Here is a 16,547-nt window from a genome sequence, read left to right as displayed (position 1 = left end):
GTGTAACATACAATTGTACTTCATCATAAGTAATATTTAATATAAAAATCACTTATCGATGACTTTATTAACTCATATCATCAGCATGTTATGAAAAATTTTCATTTTTCTAACCATCAATAGATATTTGTACAAAATACTTAATATATAATTATACATATATAATTATTATCTTTCATTAAACACAAATTTCTAGAATGATTTGATTGACTTTAAGATATTCAATTGTAATGACAATGGCGCAATTAGCCAGTAACTTCTTTCGTTGTACAATATACTTTGAAACATTCAACAATTATAGTGGCTGTCCGAGCTAATGCTAACATATAATATCCTTTGTTCCTTTGTATTGTGTAAGAATGTTCGTGTATTTTCTATCCTGAGAGCTACACAGTCGCGTTTGTAGTTATGATATACATATAACTATAATCGATACATACATACATACTGGTAACGTATGTATATTTTATACGCAAGTAAAAAAGATTCAATTTGAATTGTCATATAATCAAGAAACGGAATATAAAAAATATTACGTACTTCTCGGAGTCCTCACTCTATATATTAAGTATGACATCATATATCGAATCGTTACGCGATAGATTTGAAATGAAAGTAATAACAAGAAATTAAATTAAATAGTTTATATCAATACAAAACTTAGGCAGGATTTAATCCTTAAATGCATGACATTTTCTAATAAAAATTAGCAAAAATTTAATACAAAATTGATTTGATAAATTTTGAATTGAATAAATTGAGTGTCAAAACATAGCTCAATATTTTTTTTTAATTACCTAAAAAAAAACGATATGATGAATGATAATGGAATTTAAAAAATACAATTAAAAAGAACATGTCGAATAAATCCTCGCAAAAAATAAATTTTATGCATCCAAGAGTTAATCACCTTTTTTGTAAGTTATATACATATATATATTTTATATATATATGTATATTCATCTTGTATTATTTTTTTATTTGAAGAATCTTATGTCTCATATCTTAATTCTTATCCTCTGTTGTGGAGGATACATATCATTCAGTATACTTTTTATTTTGGACCTCGTTAACATCTATTATGCGTTACGCTACATCTAGAGGAGTACTTGTACGGGAATAAAATCAGAAGAGAGATGAGAACAGAATGGTTTTGTTTCTCAACGCAAATGCGGAGGTGGATGTTTTACATGTGTCTTGTGTTCCCGAAATTAATGCCACTTTGATTAGCACCTTTATTACTGCCGTATTGTAGACTTATCACGCCCTGTCCGGCCCTCAATTGTTCCTCGGTGAAATTGCGTATATTTTTATCTGCTTCTTTAGGACCGATGCTTGGTTTGCCGTAGTTACCCGCCTGTAAATATGAATATTATGGAATGTTGGAATTTTCGAGACGTTATAAACTAAAAGACAAAATTATCGTGCTTGATAAGAGTAAAGAACGATATATAAATACTGATAACGAATCCATTTGATGAGATGTAAATATCTAATGACAATGAAAGATAATGAATATTCGTATCAGAAAATTGAGATCTTTTTGCGTTACAAACATGATTTAACATATCTGTGATTGAGAACGATTATAAATATGTAATATACAAAAATTTATATTCTCAAATAAGCTTATAGTTGATTTTATGATTTCTAATCAGAATTTAATTGTATATTATTTTTGAATTTATTAACATTTGATATTAAATATGACTGATTAAATTTCAAATATATATTAAATAAATAAAGTTTCTTGCTAATAAATTAAATAGCAAACTTTTGGTATATATTACTAGTCTTAAGATTTAATTTGTAAGAAAATTTATATTTTTACTTTTTATTTTATTATATATTATATAATACAAAGATATTCGACATTGCTGCAGTTAGTAAAAAGATTATATTGTATGTCAAAATATCAGTCAACCGGTATATCTATATTTACGAAATGGAACCGTACCTTCCTTCCAAGAGATTGTAAGCAAATAACAACGGAATTTAGATTCTGCCTTTCCCAGAGGTCTACGGTCTGGAAGGTCTCTTGCGGCGGAACACCTAATGATTTCGCAGCCTCCAGGAAGGCATTTATATTCTCCATGCATTTAAAGGCCAGCGACGTCTCGTTAATTTTCTTCACCGAGCCCTCCTTGATGTCATTCACCAATCTAGCAGAAGAACAAAATATGATTAGCAAAAGCATTTTTATCTCGCTATAGTTTCGATGGTTCCTTAATTCAACAGCGTCGGTTTTCCGATTTTTTTTCAAATACCTGCAAAGTAAGATGCCATCTCTCAGGATCTCGTAGAAGTTGTCCATGTCCCCATTGGTGTTTATATTTTCGCCAGTGATTGTCTTGATCCATTCCAAACATTCCTGCGCGAGTTCCGCGCTGTACTTACTATTGATCTGTAACAAGAAGAAAAATTTGTATATTATCCTCTTAAAAGTGAAAGCGCGATTATGCTTTCGAATTCTAGGTCGCAGGGTACAGTGTCAATGCTTTGGAATTATGTAGAGAGCCGGTTATTAATTATGCGATGTACCAAGTAATGCATCCTGTAGGGACTGCGACAAGGGCATTGCCAAAGTCACTGACCTAATCTCTGTTACAGCATCAGTTCGTTGTTTCTCCGATATTTTCCCATAAATATAGACATCGATTTTAAGAAAATACGCAAAAAACAAGCGAAGATGCAGTTTTTTTTAGGAATAATTAGGAATAATTTCTTTATTACAAAAAATGAAAATTATTCGCATACAATACACGATTAACTCTAGGATTATGAAAGTAATTAAAAAAACTGATTAATAATTTGTTTCAAATTTATAACGATACATTTTCCAAGATTTTTAGTAATGATTTTTATTGCAATAAATTAAATGATTAAATCGATCGATTTATGTTTTATCCTTTGTCACTTTTTATAATAATACATATTTAAATATTTAAATAATAAAAATAGGTACTTATACGTTAATCGTCAGTAGTGTTAAGAAAATTTTAAGTAATATTTTTTTAATTATAATAACTCCTTTTATGTATCAAAAGATAATTTTACCACAGAATCCCTCATTAAATTTTAATTAATGAATTAAATACTTTATGAAAAAGGAAGGCTTAGCAATTACGTATTTCTATCCATCTATCTATGGACGATTATCCGCTTTTATGCATGATTGCCTAAAAAGGAGAGGTTTCCAAGCATGGTCCGTTGGCATTCATCTTTCTGCAGTGTGCATATTCCGTTAGATATGCGGTGCCTCGGATCGTGATGTACTTTGAGGAAATCACTCATACGAAGGGTGTTCTATCACGGTGCGTCGCATTTTCCTTCATTTATGTAGGTAATAAGTTTTCACATGCAATTAGTTAATTTCCTAGAAAAAAGCTCTCTTCTAAATTTTTTAACATCCTAATTTCACATTAAAAAAAATAAAATATTAAAATCCATTTACAATTAAATAAAAAATGTATTTATCTATACATCTTCAAAGTTTAATTTTATACAATTTTCGTGTGCAATCATTTATAATTCACTTATTAGTTATTTCAACAATTTTGGATGAAGTAGACATTAAATTAATAATATGCAGTATATCTTGTACACTGCATGGTGTGGGCGCGTTTAATTATAATAATAATATACTGTCCCCGGCTCTCCTGACGGCTGGTATCCATGCGAAAGTGTTTTAATAGCGGATGTAGTTTCAGATTTTCGGTGCGTCACTGTAAAGTGAATCGATGCCAGCCCAAAACTATTTTTGCGGTGTTTCTTCTGAAAACATTGTTGTCCATAAAGAGTATAGATAAACGTAACATTCTGATATATCCCGTGTAAATGAATCACATCGCTTGAATTAAAAATTATTAAAATTTTATATATATACATAACGGGTTTTTATATTTTAGAAAAAGTAATTAGCGATATAGTTGTTAATAAATTCTATTAAGACTGTGGCACATAAAAAAACGTAAGGAGTAAGCAAATCAACGTTTTGGATCGGTCATTGCTTACATTACTGCCTTATAGACTTTACTGTGATTGGCTGATTTGCTTATTGCTTACATTTTTTTGTATGCTTTTATGATGCATCGAACCCCATATACAGATCACGAAGTCGGCGAATGCCGTAGACAATGCCGTGACACGAATCTCGTGCAGGGTATCCTCATGCTCGTTTACTTTCACCTCAGACTGCCAGGGAATTAATTGGCATTCGACTTGCTTGCTCGAAACTTCCTTATACGTACATGTTAAGTCATTTAACGATTTCAACAGTTTCACCGATAGCTTCTCGGAGAGAAGGATAAGTGGAGTATCTATTACTTGAAGCAAATTTAAATCTTACATATATAATCGTATTCTATTAGGTGTTGGAATTAATTCGTAGCGTTTTTTAATGAAAGAATGTTATTTATTTCACATGAGCATTAAAAAATACATTAATGAAAGTACTTCCCATCACTTGTAAAACGCTACGAATTAATTCCAACACCTAATATATAAAATTTCCTGTTAAGTTTAATTTTTATAGTGTTTTATATTGTTTATAAAAATATAAATCTCTTATAGAGATATAATAAATCTCTTAAAATAAGTTAATCTCTTAAAATGGTATAAAGCTAAATATTTTTTAGCTCAGATATATATTGATTTTTAAAATGATTGAAAATGAAAAGTTTTATTTAACGTAATTTTAATACTTCAATTTCACGAAAAAGAAAACCACTATATATGCAATTCCATTAATGTCTACATAGTCGTTTACTTTTGTATGCGTCCCGCATAGTTGCACATTCCTCGATTATCGGAATGCTTTCTTTTAAAGAGTTACCCGTTGCAATGCTGCAGCCACAATGTGGAACGCAATCGCTCCTATATTTAGGTATTAAGTAAGCGCACGATAATTTCATTAACGTGAAAAGAGAGTGACAAGCAAGGACTTTTAGTATACGCGCAAAACGTGTGACACTTTGGACCGCTTGCTTTTTCCTGCATGATGCGAAGTGATGATAACGGTAGTCGTGTTGTGTTGAAGACACCGCATAACTTTATGTAATTAAATATTTCATCACTGCTGAAAACATTTTATGGCACTGTTTACTTCTGAGACAGTATAATAAAATAAATCATTAATTAGATACATTTTTAATAAAAACAGGTTTTATTTCTTCGATACAGGAACATATTTTGTTATAAAATATAATAATTATCTTCTACAATAATTTTCTCGTTATTACAGAATTGTTTTAATATTAATACAATAAAGATAATAAAATATAGATTTGATATAGAAGAGCATATTCGAATATTCGAATTCTAAGTTCGTATATTGACAATTCTCCATATATGATATCATCGAATAACTATGTCTATCTTATCAATATCTAGATTGTGAAATTTGTAAGAATAATTCGTAATTCTGTAAATATGCTATAATAAATTAGTCAGCAGACAATATTCAAAAATTGAAAAAGAGCACAATAAGTTTTTAAAATTATTTTCTTCAAACTGTTAATTGCAAAATGTGTTACACATTTATTTTTTCTTAATTTGTAAACACTGATTAATTTGACTTATTATAATGTTACAGTTAGAAAAACTTGTGGAGAAAGCTGTATGTTGGTGATTATTATTATACATACCAAAGTTTAGAATTTTGGGAACGCTGACAAGAATGTGTGAAAATTTTTAAAACGCTAACGATCTAATCTTATGTAATCTATGAGACTTTTATCTCGTCGAAACATTGTACAAATAATTCAGCCCAACAACGCATCGGGAGCAACGGTTATCTTGTATCGGATTTCAAGAGGTGAGAGAGAGAGAAGGAGTATGTCGTAGCCTTTGTACCAAGGCGAACAGTAAAAGAAGAAGCATAGAGAAAGGGTGTGTCACGAAAATATACAGATGCCTCCTCGACATACCGTACGATCCCAAACTCTCTGAACAGGCCCCTAAAGTACGAAGGGTGTGGAGGGTCCCCTTAGAAATTGTGTGAGGCTCATCCGCCTCAGTCATATCATAAAGGTGCGCTGTCACGAAATTTAAACGCATGCTAAAGGTGCAGAGCAAATTTATGTTTTATCGCACAAAATCTGTCATCGTTATTAGAAGGCTAATCAAAATTGGTTATACAAATATGAAAGGAAACCGGATTTTTCGGCCTCTCAGAAAACGAAAAGAACGATTTTGCTGAAATATCTCTCTCTATAAAAATTTAGTTATAGATACAGATCTGAAAATAATTTTGTGAAATTATCAAAATAATTATGTAGGATACACATAATTAATTGCAAAAATTACACGATGTGAAATCGTCTAGATATGATAGTATTATGATTAGCGAGATTTGCAGAGAAGGATTTATCAAGATTACATTGTATTGTGATTGCGTAGATTAGAATTTTTTCATATAAAATGAGAGCAAGATATCGGTTGATTTATCAAGATAATTTTCGCTTTATTGTTATGTGAAATTTAAACACTTATACGTATAAATTATTAGAGTTCATAGTCCTCGTGGAATTGTACAGTTTTCATTTTCTTAAATTTTATTTGTTACACTTGCTATTATTGATAATCAAAAATCATAATTTCGTACCTTAGAAAAATAATCAATTTTTCTAATTCATACGAGCATCGCCATTTTGAATATTTAATCTGGTATAAAATCCGATATTTTCGAAAATATTTGTCACTTATTGTAAATACATGTAAATGCATATCTTTAACACTTGTTAAATTTTAAAAGATCAAAGTAAAAGAGAAATATGTATTATAAATAATTGTATCATAAATAATTATAGCTATTATAAATAATTTAACATAATAATCTTGCTTATTTTCGAAAAATATTTAGTTCCATTTTAATTATGAGTTTAATTGCTTTTTAACAAAATCCATGTTATCGCGTATTTATAGAATAAGTTGGAAAAGCTGTTAAAGCTGTTATAGTGTTAGGAGAATTAATATGCATATATCACCTTTTTAGCCGCACGATGGGAGACGAAATGCACGCAATTAAAAAATTACCGTTATCGCCATATGCCTCTACAGCGACATTGACGCTCGTGTAATGACATGCTTACACGTTCACGGTCGCAAGAATTAGGTCAGAGGCCTGCTGCAGTCAATGAAGCACAGACCAGATTGAACGAATTGCTCGACTATGTCGCGATGAGTCGTTTTATTTACTGACTAGGCTGATCTTACCAGATACTTAATAGCTGCAGAACGGCATATCAAAACATTTTAGTTACGAGGAAATATGCCAACGCTAATTTATGTTATTATTATGTTGAATTATTTATAATTAATAATATATAAATAATATAATTAATAATGTAATAATATGGTACATATGTATGTATTTTCTTTTAATCTTTCTGAAGATTAAAAGAACATGCGAGATTTGAGTATTTTAATTTCGATAAAGTGTATTTCAATCGAGAAAGATCCTTTGTAAAGGACGACTCGTGTACTTAAATAAGGTGTTCTTAAAAGGTACAAACTCGTTATGAGGAACCGAATTTATCATAAATCGTCACGTATTATGGCAAAATTGTTGACCCACTTTGTAAGGTTGATCAGTAATTCACACGTGACTTATCCGCACGTACGTAATCCTTGAGGATTCGAGTTCTGAAATGTATGCTATGGGTGAAGGTTGCCCGATTGCTCTTGGTATAAGAATCTCTAAGCACGAAGAAAACGATCAGCTTAACAGAATATCATGGCTCCATCATGAAGTATGATTTAAAAAATGCTATTCAACTTTATTATCTATTGTTATAAAAAAGAATAATTTTCTATTACTTTAAAATAAAAACCAAATAGTCCTAGATTTTTTTTATGTTAAACAAAATCTCTCTTCTTTATTTTTTGGATTATTGGAAGTTACGTTGACATGTAATCAGTTGATTGAAGTCCAAGTCATTAAATAAAAACTCTTAAAATTTTGATTTAAATTTATGAGTAATATACTGAAACATTCTTGGTTTGTGTACAATCTTAATATAATAAAAAAGAATAACGCTAGAGAATTTCTTTTTATTAATAAAAAAAAACTGATAAATATATAGTTAGTTATTATGTTAAAATTTTAATTTCTATAAGTTATATGTCTTACATGTTTCAAAGTGATTAATCATGAATTCTTTCAATAGAAATAATTAATAATTACTTATCAGATTGAATAGACTTTAGACATGATATATTTCACAATCCGGTGCTAAAAGACATTTAATTATTGACATTATCTTGCCTCGCATTAATCTATTATAGATTACGCCAGTATATAGCAACAGGCATTTGATGTGAGATACACACTTAATTTTGTATTTATGAATTATGGATGTGTAACATTATTACCGCAAAATACGGTCTGATTTATTTGTATGCAATTATATAATTCAATTGATATTACAATTTGATACCAAGTCACGCAAAACTGACTCGATTAGTTCACTGTTGACGTATTATTGACTCGACATACGTCAGAATATGTGAATGTGTGCACATAAGTTTCCATACAGTCTGGTCGTTTAAGAACTTGAATACATATTGGGATATTCATCATGGCGAAACACAGAATAACGTCATCTTTAAATTCATCCGTGAACACGATCTTACTGAGGTTTACACGTTATAAGAAACTACATTGTCGGTTCGTGTATGAATGAGTAATAAGAAAAAAACGAATGAGGGTCAGAACTCAAGACAGGAGATGTGACTTATGCGTCTATAATTTATTATAATATTTATTTAATGTCTTTTAATTTTCAATATACTTTCATTCCAAATACGTTATATATTCTCTTTCTAAGATATATATTAAAATATATAAATATATATTATATCAATTTATTCAGTTATTAATTATTGTAAATATAAAAGACGAATAAAATTGATTTACCATTGCAAGGATTTTTGCGCATGATTATGTTTCGATTATACAAATTCTCGTAATTCTCATGGGAGTCTACATAGCCACTAATTGAAAAGAATGCAAGGTTGAAATAAGGGGTTCTTGTCGAGGTCATAGTGAGGTCTTCGAAACTCGGTCATGTTCTCGATCATTTATTCACAGTTCCATCATAGTCAATGATATTATACAACCTAATTCATGTAATCGGTTTAATTAAGTTTATGTCACAGAAAACAAATTTTTGAATCAATCAAGAGTACATTAAGGATTTTCGGTTGTCTCACTGTCCTCACTGACAATTCTTGCATTGGAAATCAGTATAACTGTATAACGAGCTCTCTAAAAGAATATCGTAATGTCAATTATATGGCGCAGAATATTTAGTTTTCCTGATTTTATTTCTGCAATTTCTATTTACCATTTTTATAAGATTCTCCAAAATATAAATAATTTTTGTTTTTTTATTTTGATAGAAATTGTCTCTTTTCGACAATTTAAAAAATTTCAGAATTGGTTTTAATATATGATATCAAATTTTTTTCACATAAATACAATACATGTAAGTTAATATTTATGAATTTTATTTTTCTTCATGTTATATCGTTTTAAATTTCTGTTTTATTAGTTTTGTCAAGTAATTTAAAATTAAGTTCTAATGCCTTCTATTAATGTAGATTAACTCGGTTTTTATCAATATAAATTATAGATTAATTTTAATCTTGGTTTAACTTACTTCTTTTGTTCTTTTAATTCTTAGAACTAGAAAAAGATAAAAAGTAAGTTAAACCAAGATTAAAATTAATCTTGTGTGTATTGTTAAGAATAGATAATGCTTTTTATTTCCTTAAAGTTCGAATTAAATGATTAGTGTTCAAATAAAGTGGATACATATGGGAGTGGCCAAGTAATTCACTTGAAACTTAAGTTTACTTAAGTAATAAAGTATATAAGTGCAAAATATCGATAATTAAAATTGACTATGGACTCTATGTCATTCGACAGGAGTATGACATAAGAAACAAGCTATGCTGGAATGAGTCACAATGTGGAGAAAGTTTTCTGGTAGGATGTACCCTGATGATCTGCGTTATATTTCCATAATGTTCTAATCTGTTCATCCGAGTTAATTTTGTGATTAACAGCTTTTTTTAACAAGTACTTATGCTTTTTCTTAAGCAAATTTAGCAGAACACGTAATAAAATTCAAATCAGATTACAATAAATAAAGTATTGATGCATATAATCAATAATATTTAAGGTGTTAAAGATTTTATATCACATTTATAATCATTAAATATTATATTGCTTAGATATTATACCACATGAGTTAAGTTCATAATTATAAAATAAATATATAATATTTTTTCCCTATATTTTTCTACATTGATGTTGGAAAAAAGAGAGCGGAAAGGTAGATTAAAAAAATAAAAATATGATCGTTTTATTTGCTAATACTGATTATGTAATGCATTTTCGAAGTATCAAATCGAATGCGATAATGTTTTTATTAGCTGTAATATCTGCCAATATATAGAGTGTGAATATAGTTCTCTAAATTTATGATTTGTTTATTAATTAATATTTCGAAGATAGGCTCTCCTTAATACTAAAGTAATTAATAATCCAACATTATTGCTTACATATTTATAATTATATAGATAATTATATTACATATAAAATATATTTATAATTATAATATAATATATATAATTAAGTACAATACATATTTATGTACATATGTTACTTATAATATTATACTAATAATTATATTGTAATTCAAATTATATATAATTTGAAGATAGGTGGAGAATACCTTTATAATTTCTTTCATCTACGTATTGTTTGACCAAATTGACTAAATCTTTAAATTATATAATGTTACCAATATTTTTAATTATAAATGATTGACAACAAAATTTTAGATATACGGATAAATTGAATTTTTTGCTTTTTTTTTATTTTAATAAAATTTTAATTTTAACATTAATAATTTTAATTACACATTAGTTATTTTATATAAAAACATTATCATCAAATTGTATATTAAATAATTTATTTACTGTCTCATAGAGACGTAAGAATAATAAGGCACACGCAAGAATCCTTATTCCCCATTATTCGCTCCTAGAACGGAAACCACTTTATTCTACTTCCGGCCGTTAATACAGATATCCTCTTCGGGGATGAAGCATCTCTATTTTTAGAGTATGAATATAATACCACACATTCATCGTGTGGTATTCGTAAAAAGAATCCATCCATCGATATCATAAAATCATTATTTCGAAGAAAATTAATGATTGAAAATTACTATATCCATAAAATAAATTAATAATTAAAAATTACATATATGTATATGAGAATTAAATAAATTGCAATATATCTGGATATACCTTATATATTTGGAAAAGAAGATACTTCTTCATATCTTTTTTCACAAATAATGATGAAACAAAAAAATATAACAAACGAGATAAATAAAATATTTAAAAAATTCGACTTTTGCTTATGCTATTTCTAGCTGCTTATTTCTGTCAATATTTGCTATACTGTAAAGTCACAGACATATGTATATGTCTGCGATGCAAAATTGTATTACAGAATGTGCTGAAATGTTTGTTTCACTCGACCACGATAGTAATACTAGCTGTGATATTCAAGGAGTGCTGACAGAGACTCACGCGATATTATTCGTCTTCGTGTCAATAAACGAGAACGTTTTTTTTAATTTTATCGTTCTTTCAAAGGAAATATCTGTTTAAGATCATAATGCCTGTGATATTATGAGTTTGTATCAGTTATTATCATGTATAAGTATCTATTTCTTCGCGATAGCTAACACAAACGGGCAGGCACATTGAACCCTAGCAATTATGGGAAGTGGTCACGGCTCAGTGCTTTTAATTTATATCTCGTTGATAGTGATAATTACGTGTCCAATGTTACCTTGGAACAGCATATATCTTAAATAAAGGTTTAATTTAATCATAGCGTATTTCATAATTAACATTCGCGCCTATTCTGCGCATTAATTATACCTTTTCTATATCTCTCGCTATTAATAACAGCTGCTAATGACATAACATCTTTTACCATTACTGACTCTTATAATTTTCATTTAAATAATATTTGTTGCTTCTGACATATGCAATGAAATCATTATCTTGTTATTTATTGAATATTGCATCATTATTGAAATTGATTATGACTTTTTATGAAATTATATCACGCGTTAATGATTATTTTTCTGGGCAAAACTGTAACAAGTGATTGCAATATTCGTTTCTTTTTTTAAAATCATATCACGCGTTAATAGATTGTACAATAATATCAATCACATAGAAATGTGACAAATCTCAAGATAAAATTCTTTTTTTCCTTGCGAGACTCTTGTACTGGTAGTTCAAAATACACGGTCACAGTTAATCTTAATGCATACGTCGCGACGTTCTGAGACAAATAATTTTGTACCGGTAAAATATAACGAGCTGGCTTAAACTGCATTCCGCAGACGATAAGCATATCTTGCTTCGTAATGAGTGCGAACCTCTCCACGAACTTTTACGAGTGTAAATAATCCGAATCGTAAAATATACTCGATTCAACAACTTCCTCATTTCTTTATTAAAATGAAATAATTTACGATTGTAATTAGCTACTAAACATCGTTAATTGTTTTTTATAAGATATCAAAAATTGCTACCTTTTCTGTTATAAAATATATTTACGATCGTATATATTTTATGAATCGTATGATTGTTTTATCAAAGAAATTAATGCAATTTAAACATAATTCGAATAATTTAATTTATTTATAATCGTAAATCAATATTCAAAATGTGTGTGTGTATTTTTGTCTGTATTTAGAATGAGATATTTTATAGTAAGAAATAGCATAAATATTGCAATAAAAATTCATGAATTTATCAATTTCACAATAGGATTCAGGAAATCGCAGCTCAGAGGAAGGAAAAAGGATTGATAAAATTCTCTATCCATGTATGAGGTAACATTCAGTATATTTCCTTTCAGCAAATACTGATTGTTAAATACCAAAGTTTCTTCAATCTTTCTCGAAAAGAATTATGCTTATGTGTTTTTAAACCTTATCTTCTTAAAATATTCAAGACATTAACTTTCCAAGTTAATTCACCGAAGAAATTACGGATAAGGAATAATCTTTTCAATAGATAAAAATATTCTTATTTATAACTATTAAATATTTAGATTATAAATAAATAGCTTAAAGTTAAAATATTAACGACTCAAGTAAAAACAATTATTATTTATTTAGTGAAATTTTATACGTATTTTTATATATTTCATGTACATATATTATATTAATTACTACTTTTTTAAATACATTTAAAGTAATATTAATTTATTATATAAAGATGACTCTTCTTTCCGTGAGAATCAGTGTTATGGAATAAATTTTGCGCTTCGCAACGCCATGAAATTAATGCTATAAATTAGCACACGAATTTTCTGCAACGTTTCTCAAAGGAAGACGTAAGACAGTTGAACATTAGTTACGCGCGAAGGAAGATGAGAACTATCTGCTCTCGTTACGGAATAGCGCAATTTCAAGTGTAATATTGCGCACAAAAAATATTTGAGAAGGTATCGAAGAGAGAGAGAGAGAGAGAGAGAGAGAGAGAGAGAGAGAGAGAGAGAGAGAGAGAGAGAGAGAAGGAGTGCAGAACGAATGACCTAAGAAGTGTACCATGGCCAGCGGGTTTCGCGAGGGACGCTCCCTTCTTCAGCAACTGGGTCTCATTTTAATTCCCCTCGAAAGAAACGACCGCCTAGCAGCTGTTGCCGCTTACGAAACGTGTGCATCGCTGAACTCTGCGGGATACTTATTTGAGGTGAGAAAAGGTAATCGATTTTGCGATCTGGAATGAGATAAGTGCGCGTATTTTTCAAAATATAGATGCGAATATAATTTTTTAATAGCAGCATAACTGATAAGATAATTAATTCAACAACTTTTAATCGTTAAATTAATGTCCTTATTAATGTAATTGTTAAGATGGTGAACGTGCAAGTTAAATTCTGGTATTGTATGTGTCATTTTTATTATTCCTGATCTTAATTTAGCTTCATGAGACATTTGCATTGAAATCGCATACGACTACTTATCACGACTACTTATACAACTACTTATTCACGTGTACATCATTCGAATGCATAATATAAAATTTACGTCAGCTACTTTTGCAGTCTTAACATTCAAGGATATTTACAAAATGTCAATAGTTTTCCTCGAAAGTTTATTCCTTGCATGCAACAGATTATATAATAATTATGTTTCCGCGAAATTAAACGCGAAATATTTCGAACATATTTCGCGTCTGAGATATCTTTGTTCAATAAAAAATATACGTGACATGCTCTTTAACTTTATATAATCATATGTTAAAAAGATTATATTTTTGAGTTTTATCAAAATTGTTTATATTGCAATGGTTGAATTATATTTTGTGGCAGTGCAATAAAAATAACTTTCGAAATTGCGACATGTCGTCCTCAGTTAATTCTCGACGATTTCTCTCAGGAAGGACTTTATCGCCAATTGTTTTTCTTTAAAAGCGTCACTTTGTGCTGATATACACTCGACGGGAGACCATTTACGGGACATTTGAATGGACGCGATTTAGGTACATACACGAGTTTGTGTTATAAAGTGATTTATGACTGGCGAGAATCGCTTCGTCTCGGAATCGTGAAACTGGGCGAATGTAAAACGTTTAAACACAGCTGCGAGATAAACGACACGCCCGCTTGAAACTTAACACAAAGGTTCACCAGGCTGAATACCTATGTCGCGAATTTTTGCCAACTGTTGCGCGCATTTCCTGTTTCTCATTTATGTAACGATGTTCGAAAAGCGTATCAAAATTATACGCAATCGAAATGAAAACGTTACACTACAAATTAATGAAAATCATTAAAATTGCATTAAGCGCGATATGTGTGATAAAAGATAATTATTTAAAATATAAAATAGTATTTTCTAGTTTCTTTTATATTTTATTATTTCTGCAAATATCTCTTAGTGATCGTATATTTATCGGTACGCAGTAAGATAATGTAAACACGAGCTGTGTGAACGAATGCGGGGTACAAACAGCGATAGTCTGTTTCATTATTTACTGTTACACATTATGTTAGTAAACTCTTCTATTTGTTAATAATTATAAGAATAACAATAACTATAAGAAAATCATATTCACGAAAATGATATAAAACTGTAACGAAAAAATATTATTTTCCATTTTTTAACCCATTATTAATTATATACAGAAACCCAACGTCGGTAGCTTATTTTTAATTTAGAAAATTTAACATGAACAAAATTGTGTTTATAATATACGAAAAGTCAGACAAAAACAAATCACAATAAAAGTAAAGAACAAAAACATAATCATAAATTCTATAATAAAAATTTTTTCAACTTTAAGCTCTAACATAAACTCTAATTTCACGTGATTATTCAAACTGTATGCCTCTCTAAACACGAATCTCCTATCAGTCCATAATATTTAGACATAAAACGAAGTACTACAATTGATCTCCCGTTAACAATGTGTTAGCAAACAACTGTAAAAAATAAAGCACAAAATACTATACATAAAAGCAGATGACATTTAATCTTTCTCAGCAAAGAATATATTTTCGAGTACTTAATTTTATTTCAATAGACGTAATTATTTGATTACTTAAATTAACAAAATATAAAAGTTATTGTTACATCATTTAAAATCATAGAATATTAATTAGTTTGTAATTTAAAATATATTGCTATATTAATTGGCAACAATTTAGCATACACAGTTTTTTTAAATTAATGACAATCAACGCGAGTAATCTTGAGAAATAACTGGTATTTCCACAGCGTCGACTATCCTTTGTCATCCTTAAACCATCCTTAAATTCTCATCCCACCCTACTGTCCCAAAATAGGTCAAAGAAAACAATTGTATCAGTGAGAGTTTAACACGATCAACGTAGTCAGCAATAACGGCGATTATTAATTGACGATATCCACTAAAAACACTAACTAAAATTGTTAAAAGTGACACTAGCTGACTTTAACAATTTTATAATAACAATTAACCTCGTCGAAAAGCAATCTAACGTCGCAATTTACTCCGATTTAACCCAACCACCCCGGCTAGACGATACCATTCATAGATGCGTGTTCACCAATTCGAACGGCGTCTGCGCGGAAATACACCCTTAGTAGGTCGAGTCCACGAGTCCCACGTCAAAAGTAGGGGAGAGGGGAGATGGGGAGGAACGGAGGGTTGTTGACTAGGTCAGGGTGGCAGGAATGCCAGCGACCGTACGGACGTGGATAGGGCGAGTTTCTCACCTTTCTTTGTGCCTCCGCGGCAAATCCAGATTTGGCAGCTCTGTTGCAGGCCATTTTTTTCGCCTCGAGAAAGAGTCGCGTTTACGGATGAAAAATCCGAGGGGTTAATCGGCCGATTACGAGGGAACCACGTTCACACTTCGGCGGACGCGACTCGACTGGCGGGAGCCGACTCAGCCGACGACGAGACGACGGCGACGGCAACACGTTCCGCTGGAGTTCCTACGACGCGCCCGG

At 29.9% G+C, this 16,547-nt stretch overlaps 1 protein-coding gene and 1 long non-coding RNA gene across 2 annotated transcripts; one reads left to right on the top strand and one right to left on the bottom strand.

Annotated features, from left to right (window-relative positions):
- Positions 1 to 8: 8 nt before the first annotated feature.
- On the bottom strand, positions 9 to 16,502 carry Chd64 (transgelin calponin-3). Its single transcript, XM_011069779.2, has 4 exons — positions 16,311 to 16,502; positions 2,268 to 2,404; positions 1,958 to 2,162; positions 9 to 1,357 (listed from the first exon to the last, which is right to left on the bottom strand). Exons 1-4 carry the CDS (start codon positions 16,362 to 16,364, stop codon positions 1,187 to 1,189), a joined length of 567 nt encoding a protein of 188 aa, XP_011068081.1. The 5' UTR covers positions 16,365 to 16,502; the 3' UTR covers positions 9 to 1,186.
- LOC147910434 (uncharacterized) lies at positions 5,894 to 8,925 on the top strand. The gene is made up of 2 exons (XR_015544229.1): positions 5,894 to 6,030; positions 6,995 to 8,925. It is a non-coding gene; the product is annotated as an uncharacterized LOC147910434 (long non-coding RNA).
- Positions 16,503 to 16,547: the final 45 nt, after the last annotated feature.

This window comes from Acromyrmex echinatior, chromosome 2 (assembly GCF_024713525.1).
Source record: "Acromyrmex echinatior isolate Ae372 chromosome 2, ASM2471352v2, whole genome shotgun sequence".
NCBI classification, from domain to species: Eukaryota; Metazoa; Arthropoda; class Insecta; order Hymenoptera; family Formicidae; genus Acromyrmex; species Acromyrmex echinatior.
Note: the sequence above shows the minus strand (reverse complement) of the source record. Positions and strands in the feature narration are given on the sequence as shown.